This window comes from Myodes glareolus, chromosome 2, assembly GCF_982192425.1.
Source record: "Myodes glareolus chromosome 2, mMyoGla1.1, whole genome shotgun sequence".
Taxonomy (NCBI): Eukaryota; Metazoa; Chordata; class Mammalia; order Rodentia; family Cricetidae; genus Myodes; species Myodes glareolus.
In genome coordinates, this window is record NC_142027.1 from 111973624 (window position 1) to 111992177 (window position 18554).

The 18554-nt window shown below is 51.1% G+C and overlaps 1 protein-coding gene across 5 annotated transcripts in view; it reads left to right on the forward strand.

Annotated features, from left to right (window-relative positions):
- The first annotated feature begins 499 nt into the window (after nucleotides 1-499).
- Gtf2ird1 (GTF2I repeat domain containing 1) overlaps nucleotides 500-18554 on the forward strand; it is a 94342-nt gene continuing 76287 nt past the window's right edge. For 3 of the 5 annotated variants that reach the window (XM_087903564.1, XM_087903566.1, XM_087903569.1), the window contains exon 1: nucleotides 501-669. In XM_087903564.1, the coding sequence (XP_087759690.1) occupies nucleotides 529-669 (141 nt within the window). In that variant the 5' untranslated portion in view covers nucleotides 501-528. Of the gene's footprint in view, nucleotides 670-18554 lie in introns of all 5 variants that reach the window. The other 2 variants (XM_087903565.1, XM_087903568.1) reach the window with 2 other exon arrangements.

The following is an 18554-nucleotide window of genomic DNA, read 5'->3' on the forward strand; positions in this document are numbered from 1 at the left end:
CAAAGAGAGAACCTCCCAGAGCCCGGGCTCGGCTTCGCGCTCGCTCCGCGCCCCGCCCTCCGCCGCAGCCCGCGCCGGGGGTGGGGGCCCGCGCAGCCCCCGGCCGGCCGCCCGCACCGCGTCCGCCCTCCTTCCCTCCCTCCCTCCACTGATCCTGTCCCCCATTCCCGGATTATTAACTCGGCAGCCAGTGGCGACTGGATTCAGCGAGTCCTGGCCGCCGGGCCGGGGCCGGGGCGCCCGGAGCGCTTGGGGATCCTGCAAGGTAAAAAAGGAGAAAGTTTGACTGGGGGTGGGGTGGGAGTGGGGGATGGGGTGGGGAATGATGGCGAGGGGGTGCTCAGGAGCTTGCCTTGGCCTTGAGCCCCTATTTTGTACACCCGCCCCCCCTTTTCAGTGTGTTGTGTGCATGGGAGGTCCCTTCCCCTCCCCTCCCCCTCCAGGTGTCTCAATTCTAAGGCCCGCCTTTTGGGGTGTGTGTGCACGTGATCGGGATTATAATTCGAGTTTGGAGGGGGATGGGTTGGGATGGTCAGCTTCTTCCCTCCGGATACCTGCTGGAATCGGGAAAGCCGTCACCCCTCTTACCCTCACATTCCCCGGAGGTGGCGAGAGAGGCGCCCCACTGGCCTGGAGCCCAGCAGGCCCGGATACAGTTGGGCGAATGAGGTCAGTGGTGCTGCCCTGCCTTGGGAGGTTGGTGGAGGGGGCGTCGGAAAGAGGCTTTTAAAGACCTCCTCCCCCCTTTTTCCTCTCCCGTCTCCCAAAGCGCAAGCTGAGTCCGCACACTGCCCCAGAGCGGTGGTTTCTTTTAGGGGGTCATTCTGTAAAGGGGCCGGCTTGCATGGTAGGAGCCGGACCTCTTTGGTTGGTTGGGGGTGGCGGTAAAGAGACTTAGGGTGGCAGTTAAAAGGGGCACAGAGGGTGCCAAGGAACAAGTTGGGGGAGCCTCGACTGTGGGTGGTCTCGGAGTTCTTGAAGAGGAGGGGGAGGGGCCAAGGGGTGCCTAGCGTCTCCCCATCCGGAGTCTCGAGAAGTGATCTTGATCGTTGTGACACCCAGCCTTGCAGTCCGGCAGGAGCTGGGAGTGCAACCTTTCCCTGGCCTAGGCCCCAGGGAAAGCTGGGGGAACGTGGCTCTTAGAGTTCTTCTGCCCAGTCAGGAGGCTAGTTGAGCTCCAGCTTTGGCATCTGCTCTGGTGACCCGGCATCCCGAGAGTAGACTTGAGGTGGCAGTTCCTGGGTCCCCCATCCTGGTGAAGTGAAGGAACTCAGGAGCTGGGCTCACCTATGGAGTGTGTATCTGGAATGTGGGGTGGCCGGACCGCCGCGGCTTTTTTTTTTTTTTTTTTTAAAGAGGACTGGGGATTTAGTAGGGGCTTTTCTTACTGCTCCGAGTGCAGAGCAGCGTCCGGGGTTCTCAGCGGTCAGTGCTCCGCGTTCCTCTGTGGTGGCCTTCCAGTCTCTGGCCTTGGGAGGTGCCTTGATCCGTTCATTTATTTTAGCAGCGTCATTCCCAGAGGGAAAGGGCACCGACATCGATTATTTATTCTATTTGGAGCAAGAGGAAGTGGTAGGAGGCTGGTGGCTGGCAGCTGGGAGGGGCTGGGTAGTGGGGCATCAAAATGGGGTGCCCATACTGTCCGGTGTCTCCACATAGTAAGTCACCTGTTCAGGGCTTCAGAAGTGGCTGAGATTGACTTTGGCCTCTTTAGAGACGCTATCGGCAGACCTAGAAACAGGCCTAGCCCGGAGGTGGGGGGTGTCGGAACCCCCTAGCCTGCTTCGGTGTTGTGGAAAGCTTGCTCTGTATCTCATTCTATAGCCAGCTCTGAGGATGACCTAGAAATTGCCAGTTCCAACTCCAAGGGTCCCAGTGGATCCCAGACAGGGGAAATAAGAAAGGATTGGGTCTGTGTGCAAGCTTCCTTGTCTGGTCATTGAACACAAGAGTTTGGTCTTGGGGACAGTATCTTGAGGGGCATGTCTAACTTACTAAGTGATTTGTCTCGATGCGGAGTGGGGGGTGGGGGAAGGGTCATTTGTTTACATACTAATGACATTTTTGCTGTCATGTAAGACAGGCTCCCAGGAGCCCAGCCGGCCCCTGACACGCGGCAGTCTAGTGCCTGGGACTTGGAAACAGTCCGAAAGGCAGACATAATAATAGAGGTCTCGGAGGCAGCTGCTCAATTGCTGCATGTGCAGAGATTGGGGCGTGCACAGTTGGGTAATAGCTGGGTTGTTGGGGACCCGAGCTGAGCTTCCCGGGTGGGAAGGCTCGGGGGTATTCATCATGTCTTAACTGTGACCTCGGGACCACAGACAGCATCTCCTGGCCTCCTAGACCCCGGTGTTTCTCACCTTGGCCCTCTGCGACGACACCCCGGAAGCACTCAGAGGATCCTTCTAAGGGACGGTGTGGAAGCCTGTAGAATTTTCCTCTTTTCTTTCAAACTTTAAGAGTTGCCGAGTTATGTTTTGTCCCCAGAGCCTACCACATCTGTGTTGCCATACTGTCCTGGCTTTCTTCTGGCCCTGTCTTACTTAGCTCTTCAAGTGTGTTCCTTTGATTGCACACGATGTGAGTGGGGATGGGAGCTTTGTTAGTCACTTGTTGAATTCACATGTTGGAATGAATGAATGAATGAATGAATGAAATCCTCTGTTAATTTTCTCTGTGTATGCGCGTGTGCCCTCATACTCATGCTGTGAAGGACTAGACTAATTAGGTAGTTACTTTTTTTTTTCCCCCCGAGACAGGGTTTCTCTGTGTAACAGCCCTAACTGTCCTGGAACTAGCTCTGTAGACCAGGCTGGCCTCAAACTCACAGAACTCTGCCTGCTTCTGCTGAGATTAAAGGTGTGAGCCACCATGGCCTGGCTAGGTAGTTAGTTTATAACTCAGGCTGACCTGTAACTCAGGACAATCCTCCTGCTTCAGTCTCCCAAATTCTGGGATTACAGGCATGTCCTAGTGTCTTTCTAGGACATCTTCCATTCCTGGTACCCAAGGAACACTTTGTCAAGTTATCCCAACTTATGTGTTCATCCAAACATTAGGCTGGTACTGTGACCCCCCCAGCCTGATTCTTCCTGCATCTTGCTCTCCAGATGCTTCAGGTGTGTGTGTGTGTGTGTGTGTGTGTGTGTGTGTGTGTTCGTTCGTTTGTGCAGCAAACAGCCAGTGACACAAGCCAGGGTTTTTGGGACAAACCAGCTGCCTGGGCCTGCAGAAACCTTGATAGACGCTTGAAAAGCAAGATTTGTGGAAGTTAATTCAGAAGCTCCAGGGAGTAGAGCAGGATCCTGACTGAGGGCTCAGACCACATGCTGAGTTGGTTTTTATTTTATTCCTTTAAAACAGGGTCTCACTATGTAGCCCAGGTTGTCCTTGAACTCATGATCTTTCTACCTCAGCCTTCCGAAGTACTAGGATTGCAGGCAAGTGCCACCACACTTGGCGTGAACTCAGAGGTTGCATAAGGGCACTCCCGGATGAAGAGAGATGGAGATATGGACCCTTCAGAGACTAGAGAGGTCCCAGCGGAGACTTACCGTGGAGGTGGACCTGGAGAAGGATAGATTTCGGACCTTAGGAGTGGAGTAGCATGGAGGAGCAGGGAGCCCCCGTCAACACGCATGTCTGTGGTCTAACAACCCTGACTGGAGCTGGGGAAATAGGGAAAGTTTGGCACCTAATCATGAGGATGTACATTCAATCCTAGTACCTGTGTGAAAAGCCAGGTGTGGTTGTGTGCACTTGTCTTTTCAGTAATGGGGACAAGGAGACAAGTGGACCCTGGGGCTTGCTGGCCAGCTCACCTAGCCTATTCGGTGAGTGTCAGGTTCCAGCGGTAGACCTGGTCTTAGAAAACAAAACAAGGCAGGCAGTGGTGGCGGCGCGTGCCTTTCATCCCAGCACTTGGGAGGCAGAGACAGATGGATCTCTGTGAATTCGAGGCCAGCCTGGTCTACAGAGGGAGTTCCAGGACAGGCTTCAGAGCTACAAAGAAAAACCCTGTCTTGAAAAAAACAAAAACAAACAAACAAAAAACAACAAGGGAGTTAAGGGTGGTGTTGCAGGTGCTTGGGGAGGTGGAGGCAGATGGATGGATCTCTGAGAGTTCGAGGCCTGCCCAGTCTACATCGTGAGTTCCAGGACAGCTTGGGTACATGTCGAGACTCTGTCTCCAAAACAAAACAAACGAAAAGAAAGTGGATGATGCCTGCAGAGGCACAGCCCGGGAGGCCTTTGGCCTCTGTGTGCACTCGCGTACACACATGCAGAACTGTTGCAGGATATTTGATCACACTGTAACCCCCGAGATTGCATGATTTACTGGAAGAACCTGATTCTAGCTGTGGTGTGACTCAGCTCCGGCACACACCTTTAATCCAAGAGCTTTCTGCTTGAATATTGTAAATAGGATAAAGGCAACCATCGGTCAAGAGGCAGAGCAAGCAACCGGATGACCATGAGTGAACATTGGATTATTAAGAAAAAAAAAAAAAAACATTAGAGAAGAAGCAGGATGGGGCTGGAGAGATGGCTCACTGACTGCTCTTCCGGAGGACCTGGGTTCAATTCCCAGCACCCGCATGCAACTTACAGCTGGCTGTAACTGCAGTTCCAGGGGACCCAGCATCCATGGCAAAACACCAGTGCACAAAAAAAAAAAAGAAAGAAAGAAAAAGACAGGATGCAGGAGGATGGATAGAGAGACACACAGGAAGAAGAAGGGAGGGATATCGAGTTTGAGAGATGTTTGAGATGGTAGGGGAAAGGAGAGGTTTCTGGGACGTTGCGGAGGATGGCCAGCTGGGTGCTTCCTCTACCTCTCTGAGCTAGCAGGCTTTCACCCCAGCATCTGGTTCCCGAGTCTTTGTTGTTAAAATGGAATGACAGAGATTTTGTTATAAACCACACTAAATAAATAACAGAAAGCTAATGTGACTCTGAGTCTACCTCCCCGTCGGCAGATCTTCATGGCTGACTTGACATCTTTCTTCCTTCTAGTCTTCCTGTTTTGGTGGTCACTTAAGTTCAGCAACCTATTGGGGGTACACAGGGTGCTGGGAAGCTGGGGAGCCTGTGTTCTTCTTGCAGTTCATCCCTGCCTTGCCTTGTGACCCAAGAGGAGCCTTCGCCCCTGCACCCACCTTGGGTCATCGGTCTAGAAGGACCTAACTTGACAGGCCTGTGATTGGCTGCTTTGTCAGTTTCGGACACAGCGCCCAGGTGATGGTTATGGACAGGAAGAGTCTCCGAGCTCCGGCTCAGGGAGATGAGTTTCTCCTCGGTGGATGGACTTTATCCATCTCTGGGTGTGGGATGACTCATGGAGTGTGTTCTGGACAGGGAGGGTGGGACTCTCGTTCCAGACACCTTTCTTGACCCGGAGCGGAGCCTGGTTGGCCTGGAGCCCTTCACAGGTTCACCTGTCTCCCTCCTTCAGGACCACCTGCTGCAGATGTCTAGATTTAGCTAATAAAAATAAGAATGGCCGGTTAAATTTGGACTGCAGATAAGTCAGGGATGACGCAGTTTAACTAAGAACTACTGTTCATTTATAGAGCACCCTGAGCTGGAGATCCTGGGGTTTATCGCTAGCCTTATAATTTTGTTCTGTAGGGGACCGAGGATACGGGGGCGGGGAGGAGAAGGGAGGGGCTTGGGGTCAGGGACCAAATTAAGGCTCCAGGAACAGAGACAGAGCAAGTTGGCCTGATTATAGTTCTCTTAACTTTTTTTTTTGTGTGTGAATATGTATGTATACGTGTGTGTGTGTGTGTGTGTGTAGCTCTGGATATTCTGTTTCTTCTTTTTTTTCTTTTTTTTTAAACATTTATTTATTTATTATGTACACAGTGTTCAGCCTCCATGTATGCCTGCAGGTCAGAAGAGGGCACCAGATCTCATTACAGGTGGTTGTGAGCCACCGTGTGGTTGCTGGGAATTGAACTCAGGACCTTTGGAAGAGCAGTCAGTGCTCTTAACCACTGAGCCATCTCTCCAGCCCTGGATATTCTGCTTCTCAGAAGCTGTCTGCCTTGTACTGTTTCTCCACCTTGGTTTTGTTTGTTTAGAGTTGTTTTATTTTTATGTGTGTGTGCGCACGCGCGCGCGTGTTTGTGCGTGCGCCCATGCCACATGCTTGTGTTGGTGTGTGGAAGCCAGAGGTGGGTGACTGATGATCTGGAACTGGAGGTACAGGTGGTCATGAGCCACCTGACATGGGTGCTGGGAGCCACACTGGAGTCCTGCAAGGACAGTCCATGCCTTAATCACTGAGTGATTTCGCTAACTGTTGAGTTTTGAGACAGGGTCTCTCATTGGCCTAGTGCTTGCCATGGAAGCTTGACCATGACCCTCAAGGACCTGCCCATTTCAGCCTTCCCAGTGCTGGGATTAGAAGCACTACCATGCCCGACTTTAATTATTGTTGTGTGTGTATCACGTGTGTGCGCACCAGAGCGCGTGTGTGTAGTTCAAAGGATAACTTTCAGGAATTGGTTCTGACCTCCCACCACGTGGGTCCTGGGGACTGGACTCAGATCTGTCAGGTTGGTGGTAAGCTCCATGACCCACTGAGCCACCTCACTGATGCTGTGCATTCTCTGTGGGTTTTGGGGATTAAACACGGGTCCCCACCTTTGAGCCGCAAGCGCTCTGCCAACTAAGGCATCTCCCCAGCCCCCCCTTTTTTAAAATATTTGTTTGTTTGTTTGTTTTTTCGAGAAAGGGTTTTTTTCGGTGTAGCCTTGACTGTTCTGGAACTCTGTAGACACTGGCCTCAAACTCGCAGAGATCCACCTGCCTCTGCCTCCTGAATGCTGGGATTAAAGGTGTGTGGCACTGCCGGGCTTGTCTTTAACTTTTTGAGTGGAATTTACAGTTTATTTCACTGGGGCCTGAGGTCCCCTGGAGGTCTGGGTGACATGAAGATTTAGGGCTCTCAGATCCCAAGTATAAGAACCTCTTGCTTTGGGGTTTATTTTTGGGAGGCAGAGGCAGGCAGATGTCTGTGAGTTCGAGGCCAGCTTGGTCCACAACATGAGTTCTAAGACAGGCTCCAAAGCTACATAGAGAAACCCTGTCCCGAAAAAAAACAAAACCCAAGAAACAAAACAAAACAAAATTGTAAAGCCAAAACTGAGCACTAGGAGCGGTGTCTCTGCTGTCCCCATTACAGTGCTGAGGTAGGGAGTTTGCATCTCTTCCTGTGTCACAGCCTGGGGAGAAGGGCTGCCTCCCTGGGGGCCATGAAATGAGCGCAAGTCTCTCGGCCCATTTACTGTGGCTATAACTGAATACTGCAGGCTGGGTAAGAGTTCATGGGTGGAGATTTCTTTAGTTTATGGTTCTTAGGGTACAAGATTAAGGGGCCCACACCTGGCAATATTTTTTTCTTTGAGACAGGGTATGTATATATCACTGTTTAGCTCTGTCTAGCCTGGAACTTGCTATGTAGACCAGGCTAGCATTGATCTCACAGAGCTCTGGCCACCTCTGTCTCCGAGTGCTAAGATTCACCACACCCCACTGTGAAGGCCCTCATGACGATGGGGGCGCTCTGATGCAGACCTGAGGTGTTGCATGGTGGCACTGAACAAGGGCTAGCTTGAGTCTCTCTTCATTTTTATAAAACGTTTTTATTTACTTTTTATTGTTATCGTTATTTTATGTGTGTGAGTGTTTTGCACCCATGTTTCTCTGTGTATTAACTGCATGCCCAGTGCCCAGGGAATTCAGAAGAGGGCATCAGATCCTCTGGAACTGAAGTTTCAGACAATTTCAAGCCATCCTGTAGGTGCTGGGAATCGAACCCTGGTCCTCTGCAAGGTCTAGTGCTAACCACTGAGCCATCTTTCGAAACCCAAGATTTCATTTTTGATTATTATGTGTATATGTGTTTGTGAGAGTGTGGCTTAGGGAGACTGAGGCAGGAGGATTATGAGATTGAGACCAAACCTGGGCAACCTATCAACTGTCTCAAAAATAAAACAACACTTTTGGATTGTGTCTGGAGAGGGGTCTCGGCTGTTAAAAGCGCTGCTGTTCTTGCAGAGGACCCAGGTTTGGTTCTCCATCAACTCGCCAGCACCTGAAACTCTAGTCCCCGGTCTCTGGTGCCGTTTTCTGGCCTCCTTGGGCTCCTGTACACGCGTGGTACACATAAACTCACGTTAGCACATACACATAAAAATTATATTAAATTTAATGAAGAAGATTGAAAACAAAATGAAAAGAGGGGAGTCTTATTTTTCCACCCATCCATTGGCTATTTCACCAGCCAATGGGTAATGTGCAGGACTCTTGCCCTTAGTGGTAATTTCCAGATAGCACCTATGAGTGCCTCTCACCAGCCATGGCTAGGGATGTATATTCTGGCTGACTGGCTGGGGGACAGCTGGCGACAAGCCTACACTACCACGGGTCTTTTTTTTGTTTTTGGTGCACATACCAACATGATCCCACATTTATCAGAGCAGGGGTTGCTCCTTCAGTCTTTGTCAGACCATCAACCCCCATCCCTGACAGTCGGTGTTCTGTCTCTAATCTTATGTCTCTGGAGTGTCACATAGATGGGATGACAGCGTATCTGGCCTTGGAGACTGGCTTTTTGCACTCGGTACTGTCCTTGGTGTAGCCTGGACCAGAAATAAATCTTTTGGGATTTCTTTCTGCTCACCCCCATTGAACCAATGGCTTTGCATTTGCTAAGTGGGCACTCTGTTGCTGACTTGTGTGAGTCCGCAATACCTCGCTGGGGGACTCTAAGCAAGCATTCCATGGCTGAGCCATGCCTCCTGTACCTCCCTGGGCGATTCTAGGTAGGCATTGTACAGCTCAGCTAAATCCGTAATCTCTCTGTTTAAGATAGGGTCACTCTCGTAGCCCGGGTTAGCGTGAGACTGATTTTGTAAAAATGGGTCTCAAACTCTGAGATCTTCCTGCATCAGTTTCCTGAGTTTTGGGATTATAGGTATTCCACACCAGGCCTGTCGGTCACTCAGTTGGACACTGTGTGGATGTGTCCAACACATCCCCAGCTACGTCTCAGGGACAATCCAGGCATTCCCAGAGAACTTGTGGGCTTTGGAACTATCCAAAATGGGGGGGGGGCTCTTTCCTCTTTGTTGTTTGGTTGATTTTTCGAGACAGGATTTTTTTCTGTAGTTTTGAAGCCTGTCCTGGAACTCCCTTTGTAGACCAGGGTGGCCTCAAACTCACCGAGATCCACCTGCCTCTGCCTCCCAAGTGCTGGGATTAAGGGTGTGTGCCACCACCGCCCGGCTCTCTTTCCCTTTTGTACAGGAGCACCTTCCCTGCCCCCTTTGAGAGCTGACACGAGGCCAGGAATGCACCCACTTCTGGTCTCAGGAGCTGGAATTTCATCCGACGTTTCTGGTGACTCACACAGCGAGCCCTTGCGATGAAATTACACCTTCCTGCTGCCGCCCTCGCGGCCTCTGGTCTCGGATCCTCCGCCGCCCAGGTGGGCTCTGGAACAGAATCTATGCTAGGGCCAGGAGAGCTAGGCTTGGGATGGTACCAGGCAGGGGAGCTGGCTGCTGAGTGACGTCATGTCCACTTCTTGGGTTGTCCTTGTTCCAGGAGTCAGCTGGGAGTTGGGGGTCCCCGGTTATGCATCCACAGCTGTAGCCGCTTTGTTTGGTGTGGAAATTCCAAGTTGCTTTTGTGGGTAGGGAAGCAGGATGGGAAGGCCATGCGACTGTGACTTATGTGAGACAGAATGGCGCATACTGTATTACCTTGGGTGTACACTTGTATGCATGTGTGTCTGTCTGTCTGTCTGTCTTTATATAAATGAGGCCCTCCCCCTCTCTCCTTTTCCCCTCCTATTTCTTGAGACAGGGTCTCAGGTCCACCTGTAAAACACAGTATTTAGCCAAGGATGACCTTGAACTTCTTAGCTTCTTTCCTCCTCTTTTCCTTCAAGTGCTGGGATTACATGCGTGTATCCTCATGTCTGATTCATGCAGTGCTGGGATGACATGTGTGTTTCCCTATGTCTGATTTATGCAGTGCTGGGATCACGTGCGTGTATCCCCATGTCTGATTCACGCAGTGCTGGGATTACATGTGTGTATCCCCATGTCTGATTCACTCAGTGCTGGGGATTGAAGAGTGCTTTGTGCCTGCGAGGCGAATGCTCTACAATTGATCCCCGTCTCTTTTTTTTCGATGGTTTGTTGATTGGGTGGGCATGCATGTGCCACAGTGCACATTTGGAGGTCAGAGGGCAATTTGAAGAACTCTGTCCTAGTCTTCTGGGGGTCGAACTCAGGTTGTCAGGTGTGGTAACAAGTGCCCTTACCTGCTAAGCCATCCTGCTTGCCCTTGTGAGTGTTTTGAGTTGACTTCTCACTATATAGCTCAGGTTGGTCTTGAACTCTTGATCCTTCTGCCTCAGCTTCCTGAGAGCTGGGGGTCACAAGTGTACACGACCACTCCTGGCTGAGATGTGGGTTTTTTGTGGATTTTGTTTCTTCTCGTGTCCGTCCTTCCTTCCTTCCTTCCTTTCTTCCTTCCTTTGTTCCTTCCCTGTACTGTGGCAAAAATCCAGAAACTCACACATACTAAGCAAGCTTTCTACAATTAAGCTTCAACCCCAGCCATGAATTTGGAGGTTTTAAAACTTCTCTCTCTCTCTCTCTCTCTCTCTGAGTGTGTGTGTGTGTATGTGTGTGTGTGTGTGTCTGTGTCTGTATGGTTCTCTGGTTATTCTTGCCTTCCCATGACAAGTTTTGCCAACCTCAGCACCCCACCCCCACCCTGCATCTCTTCTATGTCTCCTTAATTCCTTAATTGTTGGACCCTTGGGACCAGCACTCAGTGAGAGACTCTGGAAAACTCTGGGCCAGTAACTGGTGCGGACAGGACCTGGGATACTCCCAGGTGGCTCATCAGTAGAACAGGACCCCTGCCAGCTCACCAATCTCCAGGGTGGTCCTAACCGCTTCTGGGGGGTTCTTGTGACTGGGCCAGGTTGGTCTTTGTGTTTATCTAGGAGCTGGTTTTTCAGGAATAGCTGCTTCTAGCAGCAAGGCCCCGGCTGGGGGTGAGTGGGGCCCTGCAAGGGAGGTGACGCCCCTCTTCCTCCATGCACCCTGGCTTCCAGGTGCCGACACAGCACCCGCAGCACCCGCCCTGCTCCCAGGCAGGTGGGCAAACCACATCCTCCTCTTTGATCCAGATCCATTGCCCGCCCACCCTGGGCCAGCCACAGCCTGAGACTCTGGTCTCAGCACCTCTAAGCTAAAACGCTCTTTGGTCTTCCTGAGTCAGAGGCCATGCACCTCCTCAGGGCATCCCCAACTCACCGTGGAGGGCATTGCAAACATCAGACAGGGCCTTTGAAGCCTGGCAGGAGTGGGTTCAAGTTCCAGCTTGACCACTGACCTGCCGAGTAGCCTCAGGCAAGTGACTTCATCCCTCTGAGCATCATGGGAATAAAGAAGAATCTCGGGGGGTGGGGGAGACTATTTCTTGGTGTATGTGTGTGCGTTGTGGGGCACATGTGGAGTCGATTTGGGGGTCAGTTCTCTCCTACTATGTGGATTCCAGGGATTGAACTTGATGGTCTTCAGCTCCTGGTGTAGCTGAGGATCACTTTTTTGGTTTTTTTTTTTTTTTTCGGTTTTGTTTTTCCCGAGACAGGACTTCTCTGTGTAGTTTTGGAGCCTGACCAGGCTGGCCTCTAACTTACAGAGATCTACCTGCCTCTGCCTCCCGGAGTGCTGGGATTCAAGGTGTGCGCCACCACGCCCGGCTATAAAGAATGTTTATGTATTAGTCGGTTTCCTGGGCCCAGTAACTGTTTGCCGGTCTCAGCTTGGAAGACCTTTTTTGTGGCGCATGTCCTTGATCTTCTTGGCTTCTCCAAGCTCGTGTTATGAGTCCCTCCTCTGAGTCCTGCCGCCTGAGCCTTGAGGCCCAGCCACAAATGAGAGACCTTCTGTTTGTTGTGCTCATGGGCAGAGTCAATTCCAGCAAAGCCAGGCGGGACAGAACTAGTCTGACTCACGGTCACATCCCTGAGCAACCTACGTCATACCTAGGGGGTCTAGGACATCCTTTCAGCAGGGATGTCGATGCACAGTTCAGTGAGACCCCATGTCAAAGCAGAAAGTAAGACAGGTCTGGTGGCATGCGTACTACATGCACCATTATATATGGTGGCCAGGGCATGATCTAAAACACCCAGTGGAGGAAAAGAAAACGCACTGCAGAGAAGCCTGGAAGAGCTTGGTTGTGGTTCACAGGGGAGAGAGGCGCTGGGTTTTACTCTTCAGAACCCCAGCCTCCCCTGGAGGAACTCTTAAATCCCCTTACATCTGCTCGAACCCCAGAAATCACAGTGCTTAGAGTTTGATAGGTGTGCGTGGGGGTCTAACAACCAAGACAAGCTTCCTCCAGGAGAAATCTCAGGAGACTGGCAGATGGGATGTCTCAATATTGCCCCATCCTGGGATGGGAGCTTCTAGGCTTGGGTATGCAAGCCCTGGATTTTATTTTGTTTGACCTTTAACTCAGGATTTGCCCCTGCCTCGGTCCCCTGAATGGAGGACTCGTGGGCATGAGTCACACGCCCAGCTGCCTGGGGTTTATTCTGGTGTAGGTGTTGTGTCTCCAGTGGATGGGCCTGCATCTATCCTCTTAAGGTCCCCAGGAGTGCTGAAGACTTCTGAGCTTAGGTAGGATAAAAGGTGGGCAGGGCAACAAGTAAGTGGGCAGGGGCGTGGCTCAACATTAGAGTTCCTGCCTAGAACCCCCAGTGAGGGGCTGGGGTGTGACTCAGTGGTAGAGCCCCTGCTTAGAATCCCCCAGCAAGGGACTGGGGTGTGGCTCAGTGGTAGAGCACCTACCTAGAATCCCCCAGTGAGGGACTGGGTGTGACTCAGTGGTAGAGCCCCTGCCTAGAATCCCCCAGCAAGGGACTGGGGTGTGGCTCAGTGGTAGAGCACCTACCTAGAATCCCCCAGTGAGGGACTGGGTGTGGCTCAGTGGTAGAGCTCTTGCCTAGAATCCCCTAGTGAGGGGCTGGGTGTGCCTCAGCTGGAAGAGTGCTTGTATATCATGTATGAGGTCTTGGGTCTCTTGGCAGCATCACATACCTGGGCATTGTGGTGCACACATGCAATCCCAACCAATTTTTAGAATACGAAGGCTGGAGAATCAGAAGTTCAGTGTCAGCCTTGGTTACATAGGGAGTTTGGGATCAGCCTAGGTTACATGAGACTGTCTTCAAAACATAAAATAAGAACATAAGCTCTTCTTTTCTGTTCTAGGATTGCAGCCAGCTCACAAGACAAGGGTTTCTGTCCAGTTCATTAGAGTCACACAGCATTAGGTGGATGAAGGTAGACTGGGTTAGGGCTGAGCCTGGTGGGGGGAGGGGCTGCGATGGTGTCCTGAAGAGAACCTTGGTAAGATAAAAAGGTAGATTATTGAATCTACTTTTAAAAGGCAACTACTAGTTTTGCTTAATAAGGAAATGCAGGTTAGTAGTTGATCACCTAGTATAATTGAACTTGTAGTCACATTAGGTATGTTTTCAAGGTCAAGCAAAGATATATTTCAGACAGGTCATCCTCAAACACTTCCAAGATCTACAGAATATGGCATTTAAGATATTTCAATAACCTAAGCTCTTGCTTTTTATGACAATGAGACTTGTCTGCTCCTGGCAGCACCAGTCTACTTCAGTGAAGATCGTGGGCATTGAAGAAACTCCACATGGAGTTGACATTCTTTGTGGCAAAAGTAAGACACTGGGCGAGAAAATCATCTCACCTCAACTGCTGACGGTATGCTGTCCTAATTGGACAGGCAGGACACAAAAGAAAGTGACTGCCAAATATTGTCAAGACAAGTAGGGATAGTCCTTTAGACTGTCCTGCTTCACAGAAAAGTCTGTTGGATATGCTAGGCCTGTAGGCCAAGGATGGATCCTTCAGCATTGCAGAGAAACTTTGGGTGACTGTATAGGCAGCCAGCTATTTCTGTCATTACTCACATTTTTTGGAAGTTGCTTGTTTGCACTTCCTGCTTACTCAGTTAATGTTATTTCCTTCTTGGGTCTCTGAGGGAGTCAAAGACTAGATAGTTCTAGCTTTCTTTCTTACCTGGTGCAGAAAGCAAGTTATGATAGAAAGTAAATTAGGTACAAGACTTTGGACCCACCAAGATAGGATAGATATGGAGTATTTCCTCTGAATTTGTCAAATGCAAATGGACTAGACATTGTTGATGTATTTGTTGCCTATATATATTGAATATAGTCATTGTACTTATTGTATATAGTTTTTCTTATATTAGTTATAGCCTTCTTTTTAATTTTAGACAAAAAGGGGAAATGTAGTGGCATTTCATTTGTATTTTAATAAATAAAGCTTGCTGGGCGGTGGTGGTGCATGCCTTTAATCCCAGCATTTGGGAGGCAGAGGCAGGCGGATCTCTGGTGAGTTCAAGGCCAGCCTGGTCTATAAGAGCTAGTTCCAGGAGAGGTTCCAAAGCTACAGAGAAACCCTGTCTCAAAAAACCAAGTGGATAGATGGAGAGAGAGAGAGAGAGAGAGAGAGAGAGAGAGAGAGAGAGAGAGAGAGATAAAGCAAGCAAGCTTACCTGAAGATCAGAAAAGTAAAATAGCCACACTGGCCAGCCTTACAGGCCAGGCAACAATAACACACACACCTTTAATCCCAGTAGCCACACTAGTTTGCTATAGAAACCAGGTGGTAGTGGTGCACGCCCTTAATCCCAGAACTAGAGAGGATTATAAAATGGGAGGGGACAGCTCTCAGTCTCATTCTGTGGTTTCCTGGAGGCAGGATCACCCATTTTCAGACTGAGGTAGAGCTAAGAGCCAGTGGCTAGCTGCTTTGCTTTTCTGATCTTCAGGTTGAACCCCAATTTTTCTCTCTGAGTTTTTATTAATTGTGCTTCAAACCTTGGATGATTCGGCCTAGGGGTTAGAATTCGAGTAGATGGGAGAGGGGCTGGAGTGTGTTCAGGTAGAGGCGGGGGGCAGGGTCAGCAGGACACAGGGCCAGATGACTGTAGAAAATGTTTGAAGTGGATTCAGATAGTGGAAGAGACCAGACTGAGAGAGAAGGGCTTATAGTCCTGCCTGCTGTGGCTGAGGCCAAGAGAGCCCTCAGGTAACTAACGCATAGATTGAGTTCTGTTTGTGGATAGGGAAACAGGCTGTGGTGGGTAGGTGCCTACCATGCCTAGACTCTCGTGTGGTATTGGAAGCCGAGTGTCCTGATCTGCCCGGAATAGGAATAGCCTTTCTGGGGCTCTGCGGGTAGAAGGGCAGGCCGCAGCGGGAGGGGCAGCCTACTCAGAAGGGAGAGTTCCCACCCACTCCACCCCCCAGCCAGCGCCTAGGGTTAGATCATCTTAGAGCCTTTGGCTGTTTTCCATTCTGCCTTCATTTCCCGACAGGAAAGGACCTGATACCCCTCCACCTCTTAGGTTTTCTCAGAAGGCCTGTTTACGTCTGGCCAGGGGGTCTCCAGAGACACCATCCTGGGCCTCCCACCACAACCTCGCCCCTGGGGCTGGCACTGCCCCAAATCTGGCTTCTCTGCACTACATCCTAAGATCCATCCTGTCCTGGGATGATTGTATTGATTGGTATACCAGTGTGGATAAGCATGAATCTGCCGCTGGGAACCAGGGTCCCCGGGGCTCCCGGCTGAATGATAGGCTGGCATGGCCCACTTTGCTTCCCTTGTCTGTGGCAGGGAACAGAGAGGACAGGGAGAGTTGATGTCAGAGCGACGGAGGGGGTGGGGCAGCACTTGGTGATATCACAGTTGCTCAGTAACCAGCGCTCAGGGTGGCCTAGCCTGCCAGATGCTGTGCACGTGGTCTCACCTACAGCCCTCATCTTGGCCAGAACTGTTGATACCTTTTTGCTATGTGGTAGCTGAGCAACGAGGGTACTGGCAAGGTGAGGGCTGTGCCTCTGAGCCTCATGCCAGCCCCTTACTTGGGAATTCTAGGCAGGTGTTCTACCACTGAGCCACATCCCTAGCCTCTCACTGGGAGATTCTAGGCAAGAGCTCTACCTCCGAACCACACCCAAGCCCCTCATTGTGGAATTTTAGAGAGGTTCTCTATAGCTGAGCCATGCCCTTAGCCCCGTGCTGGGGGATGCCAGGCAGTTGCTAGTGTTTGCAGGAGGGTTTGATGTGAAAACGCTGGCACCCTCTACTTCCTCGCCTGCCAGTTATTCAGCCATCCAGATACAACCATTTAAGCTGAGGATGGATCACCTGTATAATGATGACCCCATAAGATTAACTGGCCTAGAGCTGGGGCTGCAGCTCCGTTGATAGGGTACTTGCCTTATATGCAGGAAACCTGGATTCCATCCCCAGCACCACGTGAGCTAAGTGTGGCTCATACACCCGTGGTCCCAGCCCTGGTAAGGGGGAGGCAGGAGGATCAGGAGTTCAAGGTCATTTTTAGCTTTATTGCACATTGGGAGGCCAGCTTGGACTCCTGAAGACCCTGTCTTAGAAGAGCAAGCAAACAAAGTTAATTGACTTATTGCCTTCAACATGTCTTTGTTGACGCATATCTTGGGTGCGCACACAATGCAGGAATCGGCCAACAATGCTTTTCTTCCAATGCGTTGTGGTTGCCCCTTGATGTGTAACTGCTGAGAGAGCACCTGCTGTGTACCAGCCACTGTTGCTGGCTCCCTCTGTCAGCAGTGGACAGAACAAAAAGGGGAGTGGGTGGGGGTCACCATCTCCCACCACATCAGGCTTTGAGGTCGGACCACCACACTGGCCTTCCCACCAGATGGAACATACCAGAAACTGACCATGGGGTGGGATCCTTTATTGGCCTTTGAGATGGTCATCTGCGTTTCTAACCAGTGTTGGGACCTGTGGAAAGGGTGCGGAGTCTGGGTGTCAGACTGCACGTGGTCCTCAACCCTGTGTGTGTGAGGGGCTGGGAAATATGATCCTTGACCTGGAGTAGTGTGTGTGTCCGTTCGACCCTGCTTTCCTTCCGAAAGAAGGAAGCTAGTTAGAGTCCATTCCGTGTCTCTTTCTTACCAGACTCCCCCAGCCTCCACCTTCCACTCTGTTTGCTTCTCAGCACCGCCCCCCCCCCTCCGGCCTCCGTCTGTCTTGGTGTCCTTCCTGACCTTTGACCTGCCTCCCCCCTAGAGTGTCAGTGGCCAGCCTTCTTTAACCTCCCTGATAACACCTTTGTTCTTTTCTCGCTTGTCTGTTGCTTGCTCTTCCACCTCTTGCCATCCACTTGAGGTCTTTGTATCCTGCCTGTCTCTCAGATCATGAGGTCTTCTCTGTACCCTGCCTGTCTCTCAGATCTTGTCTCTCCAGTCTGGGTGCCCAGCCCCACAACCCCTTAACCTACCTGGGCCTTGGGCAACCTTCACCCATTGAGGCCCAGCTCCTTCTGTTCCTGCTCTTTCTTTCCTAGGGTATGGGCATCCATGTGGACATCTGAGTTCTATGTTTGAGATTGGTCTCAATGTCTCCTCCTCAGGACTCTGTGCCCCCAAATCACGTCTTTGATATTTTCCTATCTGCTGCAGGCTTGCCCTAATCCCCACTTCTCAAACTCCAGCTGTGACTCTGGGGGGCAGCATTCCATCTGCCATAACCCCTTACCCTTTGAGCCCGGCACCTGCTTTGAGCCCATCTATATATGACTCCTGTTTGCTTGAATGTCCTTGGTCCAGGGGCGTTAAGGCCCGTGGCCCATCTTGGTGTCTTCACCTTTTCACCTACCACTTCCTGCTCCTCCCCTGGGCTCTGCATCCCTGATCCCCACCTCACTCACTTGCCCAGCCTCCAGCCAAGGCCACTGTCCTGCTCAACCCTGACCGCGACACGTGGGCGGCCCAGGCTGGCGGCTGGGTTTCCTGGGCAGCCAGTCATTTGGCAAGCCTTCAAAGTCTGCTCAGCTCTGTGGCCTAGGAGGTGGGTACTTTGGGCTGGGGTGGGGCAGGCGTCCCCCTTGATGACTGCATTGCTGAGGTCAGCTCTGGCATCATCTCCTTTGGGGAGCCACTCCCCCCCGTTGCCTTCCATCGTTTTGTGCTTCTTGCTTGTTACTAATTTTGTCTTTTGAGGGTTCTTGTTTGTTTTGATCTTTGTTTTATTTTTGAGGCAAGCCCTTTTGTAGCTCAGGCTGCTTTCAAGCAGGCCTGGTTTATGCATTGCTGGGTGATTGAGCCCAGGGCTTTGCGCAAAGCATGCTGGGACGTACCCACCAACTGAGCTACATTCCTGCTTCATATCTGTGCCTCAGACAGAAGTCGGATTAAAAGGGATAGGTGTTGCTGGCACATGCCTGTAATCCCAGGGTTGGGGAGATGGAGGCAGGAAAATCGGGAGTTCAAAGTTATCCTCAGCTACATAGCAAATGTGTGGCCAACCTGGACTACATGAGACCTTATAGCTGAGGTTCGGTTGGTTGAGCGCTTGCCCTGGCTCCCATCTTTAGCACTGTATAAGTTGGGTGGTGAC